The sequence below is a fragment of the Nestor notabilis genome, unplaced genomic scaffold (genome assembly GCF_000696875.1).
Source record: "Nestor notabilis isolate BGI_N333 unplaced genomic scaffold, ASM69687v1 scaffold14597, whole genome shotgun sequence".
Taxonomy (NCBI): Eukaryota; Metazoa; Chordata; class Aves; order Psittaciformes; family Psittacidae; genus Nestor; species Nestor notabilis.
This window is the reverse complement of record NW_009937351.1, coordinates 114,832-122,704: the sequence shown is the minus strand read 5'-3', so window position 1 is coordinate 122,704 and position 7,873 is coordinate 114,832. Positions and strand designations below refer to the sequence as shown.

General features: G+C 39.6%; 1 protein-coding gene across 1 annotated transcript in view; it reads left to right on the top strand.

Annotated features, from left to right (window-relative positions):
• Positions 1 to 7,873, top strand: part of NRP1 (neuropilin 1) — a gene marked incomplete at its 5' end in the record, with an annotated part of 65,702 nt that overhangs the window by 875 nt on the left and 56,954 nt on the right. Inside the window, one exon of the mRNA XM_010018798.1 lies at positions 4,018 to 4,245. Coding sequence (XP_010017100.1) covers positions 4,018 to 4,245 — 228 coding nt within the window. The remainder of the gene's footprint in view (positions 1 to 4,017; positions 4,246 to 7,873) is intronic.

Below are 7,873 nucleotides of genomic sequence, written 5' to 3'. Positions count from 1 at the left end.
CCTACAGTTGGATGGAGATAAATAATTCATATATCACATGCCTGGACCCAGACTCATGATACATAAAAAGACAATAAGCTGAACTTTATTTAAAAAATAAAATAAAATACTGACTTCAACATCAATGTTTGGCAGCTCAAAACTCCCAATTTCCAATGTATGCCACTTTGAGACAGCGCCCCATTTTCAGAACCAGTTGAAGTCCCTTTTACGCACCTAAACCAGAGCCAGATTTTCAGCTGCGTTCAGCACACAGGCTTGGTGGCAGCTATATTGTTAATGAGGAGAAGCACAGTAGTGAAGTCTCTTTTTCTATTACATGCTATTGCTGTTCTGCACAGTGCTAATTGGGGCCACAGACCTCTTGTTCACCATCTACCCTGTCTGTAAATCCACTCTTGGCTCCCAGAAATTCTTTTGGTGACCTTCAGGGTCATATTTTTTGAGAGAACTCAGCATCCAAATGACACCAAGCTTTCCTGACAAAATATCTCTATTTATTTTGGTGTCCTTAGGAGGCTAAACTCTTGAAATTGTCTCCTGAAGTTTCTCAGTGCTTGTATATACAAGTAGCATCTTTCATGAAGAATGAGGTTGAAACACAGGAATTGAAAGAATGACCTGTGAAAAGTTATATTTTAGCAACCGCGCATTTTCAAGAAAAAAATGGAGGAAAAAAAAAAATCAGCTTTTATTTATCTCCTGATAGTGTAGAGCTCCACCTCAGAGCTCTGACAGGAACATTGTGTTTATTTCCTTGGGTGGTCATTTACATCTCTCAATGATACACATTAACCATGCTAAGATAGCATTATGAATGTGATTTTATACACACAGAAGTCAGGAAACTCAAAATTATGGCTCCCAGAACAACTTTAACTCTAGTTCATTCCACATAAACTGTATATTAATGTAGGAAAGTTATCACCAGGTACAGTGTGAGAAAATGCTGTGTGTACACAAAGGATACAAGTTACAGTTGCTGTGGGAACACAGCCCTTTTTAACTTCTGAGTTAATGCATATGTGTTACTCCAAATCTACATTTTAATATCTATCTATACCACATAAAGCTGACCAGCTCACCCTGTTACACAGGTGAAGTTCAGTTGCTCACGCCAGACCAATATGCTTCATTTTAGCATATTCACAACTTCTCTCATCATTTTCCAGGTATGAGAAGTATTAAAATGATCCCCAGGTACTATGGTGCTGAGCTGAACGCTGAGCTGCATTCCAGCACACAGTGTATTTTCTCCCACTATTCCTGTGATGGCATCTTTAGGGGGTTTGTTTTGGTTTTGGTTTTTTGGGGTTTTTTGTTGTTTTTTTTTTTTTTTTTTTAAACAAACCTGCATTATGCTATATGTGGCCTAAGCTGAATTCTAGCTCTGATGCTTAAAATATCACATGCCGTGGAAATGGTAAGGAGAGACCAGCACATACAGTGACTGTAGTAAACGAAGTACGGGCTTTAAGAGTAGGAGCTGCCTTTACTTCTCATCCAGCTCCTTAACCAGAAAGACACTGAAGAAGTTGAATTCCAGACTAAAATATGAAACCCATATTGCCCAAAGCTTAGCCCATCTGAAATGTTCATCATTTTGGCTTCAGCAGCCAGCCTATTTTAGGATTTGGCCTATTCACTGGAAAAGGATCTACATGATTCACATTTAACATTATAAACTTTAGTCAACTAAATTTGGGGTGTAAACTGAAAGAAAAGACCATGTCAACCAAGAATGCAAATTATTTTCTGGCTCAGTGACACCTACAGAGAACAAATGAAATTATCCCCAATATCATCTTTTTCTTTGCTCTATCGCCTCCTCTGTGTCTTTCCTTCGGGTCTTATCTCTTCCTTTATTTCATACCCATGCAAACATGTAGTTTCTTCACCTCAGAAGTATCTATTCTGTCAGGTCTCTGCTAGAACCTTTTCTATGAGTTTTCCATGGTGATCACCCCATGTTATTCCTCGTAGCCTCAGTGCTGATTTAATTCCTGGAGCTTCTTCACAGGTCAGTAAAGGGTCAAAATTGATGGAGAGCGTTTTAGTGAAGCAGCTTTTCTGAAAACAGTTTTTGTTTCTTGCACCAGATTGACATGAACACGTCTAAAATAAAGCAAGCTGGTACTGAGATGCCATGTGTGAGTGTAAGGAGCCTAAAGATCATGCACCCACAGAGCCAGGATCTGGCTGTATTTAGTAAAGCAATAATGATCCTGGCTTACATTTTATATTGCATATTTTATTGGATTCCAAAAGGAGTACAGAGCAGTTTATGCTATGGATGGCGTAGCAAAGCTATTTTATCCTGGAACAGCAGCTACTGGTGGGAGTGAGGAGCAACAACCAGAACATAACCCTCCCATACATGACAAGGAGACAAGGGAATGACAGGCAGAGAAGAGAAATATCTGACTAATGTGTAAGGGGGTGATTTAATTTTAGGCAAAATGTAATTTCCCAAATTGGAACGGGTCAGGTTACATGGGCATTAATATCCACATCTTCCAAAATGTGCCATGAAGTGTTCTGAATATTGATGTGATAGCTCAAGCATTTCCTATCAGTGGCTGTAGAAGGACAAAAATACCTGAACTGCTTAAATTCATTCAGACCTCTCTCTTGCATGCTGAATTTAGCTGGGAGGTGGCCAAATGTGTGGGGGGTAATACATTTGGCACATTCACAAGGAAAACCTTTTCTATGGTGAAATAAGAGCATTCATGCAACAAGCCAGACTGTTTTCCTTCAATGGTCTCTGTTAAGCACTGGAAATCCTCTAAGGCTCCTGACTAGTCTCTAAGGATGCTGGGCATCCTCATCCAGATTGAAACCTCATACTCACTCATCCTCCAGCACAGACGTGCCTGTTGCAACCAGATTGTGTTGACTGTGTCCTTCCTCTCCTTCATGTCCAAAGACCTTCATCTGAATCATCCTACTCAAACTCCCCAGGTCAGCTGCTATCCATCAATGCCCCAAATCCTGTAAATCGCTTGAATCCATTAAATTTGGAGTGTCAAAAGTCAGAGGGGGTACCTGTGCTGACCTTGTGGGAGGATATGTGGGCAGTCCCTGCAGCTGACTTCTGAGCACACCTGCAGATGTGGGATCCACAGAGAGGATTCCTGAGGGACTTAGATAGAAGAGATATGCAATCTGTCAACAAGAGAGGGACTCCAGTTCTACTCCCCTGTATTCTCAAAGGCAAATCCAGCAATCTGGCCTTTTACACCCTTGCATCTTTAGTGCCACTTTCCTGCTCCTCCAAGAGCATTGTTTGGAACATCCCATTATGCAACGGTGGGGACATTGGGGAAAGCTGGTATGTCAACATTGACATTAGGTGACTTCTAGCAACACTGCCTGTGTGATTACACAGTTTATCATGCCTGCACTAACAGCAACATTTTACTGGTGCACCTGTGTCAACACCACTCAGAATGAGTCAGTCACCCTTGGTACATGTACGAATTACCTTTCACATTTAGTTTGTCAAGGAGGCATAGGTCACATCTGGCAGAGTTACTGAGTCAGTACTCCAGGAATCTGAAACCACTACTCCCTCTACTGAATTCACTCACCCGCTTTTGTAAAAAATTCTATTTCACCAATAAAAGCCTGTCAGCCGTAAGATTTAAAGATTCAAGCTTGAAGGGGCTATAATTATTTCTCTAGGGCTCTGTCGAGATTTCTGCAGCTTACACTTTCATTGTTCCCTCATGACTTTGTATTTGTCATAATTTTTTCTAGAGCTGGTACAAATTTTCATATTGTTCCATACAAATTGAAAATTGGAGATCAGACAGTATATGTGAATTGTGCTTTAAAACCTATCAATAACAGGAACAAGCTGGCTGAATGATTAATGCAGCAATTAAAATGAGGTGTTTCATTGAAAAGCCACCTTTGCTGCTGGAGAGACAATATGGCCTAATTTGTTCTCCAGTTAACTACTTTCCTTAGTAGCATAGTGTTAACCCAGGTATTTTGCTCTTTCTCTTACAGGACCTGAATGTTCCAGAAACTTTACTTCATCAAGTGGAGTGATAAAGTCCCCTGGATTCCCTGAAAAATATCCCAACAGCCTTGAATGCACTTATATTATCTTTGCACCAAAGATGTCAGAGATTATACTGGAATTTGAAAGCTTTGAGCTAGAACCTGATTCAAATACTCCAGGGGGAGCATTCTGTCGCTATGACCGATTGGAAATCTGGGATGGATTCCCTGATGGTAAGAGAAAAATGGGCTGTGATATGCATAACCATTATGCTGTAGTGGGCTGCAGAAAGCATGTGCTCATTTTTTTAAATGTCATTGTAGAGAGGTCTTTGCTTGATTTATGTGAAACAAGTTGAATTAAAGAGAAATGGGGAAAATGTTCTGTAAATTCATTCAGTAAAGCATATCACAGTGTGAATAATTTTTTTTTAATGAAATATGTTCAATTTTGAGCAGTTAGCTTGAGGGAAACGTCTGTTTTTAGAGGGAATATGTGATGGACTTCCTACACTAAAATAAATTAAATATGGAGCCTTATAATGGGTCCCCAACCTTTCACAGCTAATACATAAGTATTGTCCAGAAATTTCCAACTTGCACAAACTGGACTTCAGGTACTAACCCTCCAAGTTGTGGAGGATCCAGGTCACAGACCAGCTGTCAAAGCAGAGAATTTCTTTGCCAGAGAAAAGGTGGTGTCCATACAATTGAAATCATAGTGACTAAATGATTACCCAGGTCAGTAAACAGCCGCTGAGTTACTCATTCTGGTGGTTTCAGTGACTGGGCACTGCAGGGTTCCTCCCTCATCGTGCTCTCTCTTCCAGCAGTATAAGCAAATCCAAAGGTTTTATCTTAAATAGATTAATTTATAATCTTTGATTATCTGGGCACATGTGTCAGGGTGGGTGTGTTGGGTACCCTTCTGGAACTTACTTCTCTGCCACATCAGTAATTTTCCACTTGGTTGTTGACCACACTTGACCTTGTGCAAATGCACCAAGTGCATAGCTAGATACTAGCTAAGGCAATAGAGCCAGTGAGCCTCCGTTTCACCCTCTGCCCAATCTCATACCCCCGTTTTACACTGAGACTGATGAACAAAATAACTGCATGATTTCTCTATTTTTTTCTTACACAGCAATGGGTCCACAAGATCCAAGTCCCCTCTAGGTAGGGAAGCCATGTACCAGTTCTCCAAGAACTCCAGCTTCATAGGCTACATCTCCAGCCTAAAAGGGACTATTCAAGCTGAATGCTAACCTTTAGTGTGACCAAACACCAATACAAATTGTGCAAGCAGCTATGTACCCAGTATCTGAAGGGGGCCTACAAGGATGACAGAGAGAGACTCTTCATCTGGAACTGCAGAGATAGGACAAGGGGTAATGGGTTTAAACTAAAACAGAAGAAGTTCAGGTTAGATATGAGGAAGATCATCTTTACAGTGAGGGTGGTGAGGCACTGGAATGGGTTGCCCAGAGAAGTGTTAAATGCTCCACTCCTAGCAGTGTTCAAGGGCAGGCTGGACAAAGCCTTGGGCAACATGATCTAGTGTGAGGCATCCCTGCCCGTGGCAGGGGGCTAGAATTTGATGATCTTAAGATCCTTTCCAACCCTAACCATTCTATGATTCTATGTAAACCTGATTGTTTGTGATGCCTTTTTCATTTGTTTCTATTTATGGCATAAGCTGATAAAGAGAAGCATCTTGAAGCTGTCCTTTTTCTTCTTAATTTTGTAGCTGGTAGCAAATTTCAACAACTGAAGATTTAGGTTGTTTGTGTTGGGCACTAATTAAAACTATTTCAGTTTTCCACTGGTATGATAACCCATATTAATAGATATTTGCTTTTCTTTTATGAACAGCAGTGGCAGTTTCTACAAACTAGTAATCCTACATTAATATTTCATTTAAATGAAAACATATAACTTAAGGAACATATTTTAATAACTCAGTTAAACTTGCCTGTTTTCCTACATAAATCCCCAGTATAATTTTAATTAAAGCTTTTACTGGTGCTGCAGTAAATAGGTATGTGCTTTTTAACTTATATTTGGTTTTCTTTTTGTTTTACGCTTAATGGGTTTATCATGGCTCTTTTCAATCCATTCCAATAAATAATGAAGAAAAAGCCATAACAGTAGCTGAAAGACTATTTAGTATTTAATGCCTCAGTTAGAAAAACAGTATTGTAGCACTACAATAATGATGTCTGGAGCATTTAATAATAGGTTTATTTGTATATAGGCCAAATCTGGCCAAGCTGAATTCCTGTAGAACTTCCATTTAATCTGACATGTGAAAAGATGATCCAATCAATCAATTTATGTGTAATACTACCAAAAAGACACGCATTCTTTTTAGTGTCAGAGGGTTTCAAAGCCGTAATTTCCTGGTTCAAGATAGTGACTGAGCCATACTGAAGTGCAATTAACAACAGGCATTATCAGCCTTCCAATTCCCGCACAGACTGTCTAAACCCAAAATGATGCGTACATCCAATAAGAGTGTTTACATGTTTGTGAATATTCAACTGAATTTGTAGACTAGAAAGAAATGTTCCCTTAGTTACAAACTGTTGAAGGTTGTGGCAGTTGTAGGGAAATGTTTGCTGTGTCATTTCGTGTAGGACAATCCTTAACCAGCAGTCAGGCTCCCTTGTTTAACTTAACACTACAAAGGCAGAGAGAATGTGATTGCTTCTCTATAAACACATCGCAGAATGAATGGGAGTTCTTCTCTCTGAGAGGGAGAACTATTTCAGCCAAAGAGTGAAGCTGACACAGGAAACCACTGATACGACCCAGCCATAAACTGAAGATAGCAAATTAAAAATTTCTAGATATCAAAAAGAGTATCAGATAATTGGGGGGTTGGGGGAGGAGAATGGAAGGCAAAATAAATCTAATTTGCATCCACATGGAAGTAGTAAATTTCAGAAAATATTAGACGGTATGGTTGCCTTTGATGAAGAGAGGCTCACCCAGGGTGTCTTTTAGCAATTTGTCCATTTCCCATTGACCATGAAAAAATATTCTGAAGCTATATCTACACTAAATAAAATAGGGACAAGGCATGGTTGTATGTACTTCTTAATTGCTGGCATACTCCCGTGCACAATTTTAGCCTACATCAGTTTACGCTTTCCCTTACACTTTCACTTAGGGTGCAGTTAATGGAGCTCTGGAGGTTCTTCTCTCACTGACTGTACTGGGAGCTATAAATCACTAACAACTCATAAACTTTAGATACTTAAGTTAGAGCAGATGAAGCCCAACATAAGTGGAAAATGTTTTCACTGTAGAATTTGATCAGCTACAGTGAATAGAAATGGGCAGGAAAAGAATTTGCTGGTTTCTACGTTTGTAATTTTTTTCCTTCCTTCCTTCCTTCCTTCCTTCCTTCCTTCCTTCCTTCCTTCCTTCCTTCCCCAAAAAAAGAAGGGGGGAGGAAAGCAAAATGTTCTCTTAAACAGATTTCCACAACAGTGTTTAAAAGGATATGTCAAAATAAGTATGTTTCCATTTACATTTTGTTTCTATGTAATTGCCATTTTTCTGATCGAAAACCATTTTCTGTTAGACAATTTGACAGCAACTATAGCAGTCATTCCCAAAGATGTTAATCCTGAAATGTTCTGTCACAGTTGTGGAGTCCTCAGCCTACCTGGTTGTCCTTTTAGTGGATTGAATCTGGCAAGTGCTGAGTACTTGCGTCTTGATTCTGCAAAACATGCGCTTATCTTTAAAGCATGTGAGCAGTTAGATTGACTTTAAAAAGAATTCACCAAGGACACATTCAGGTCTGAAGCTAAACACCGGTTTAAGTGTTTGGCTGGTTCAGGAGAGGAATGGT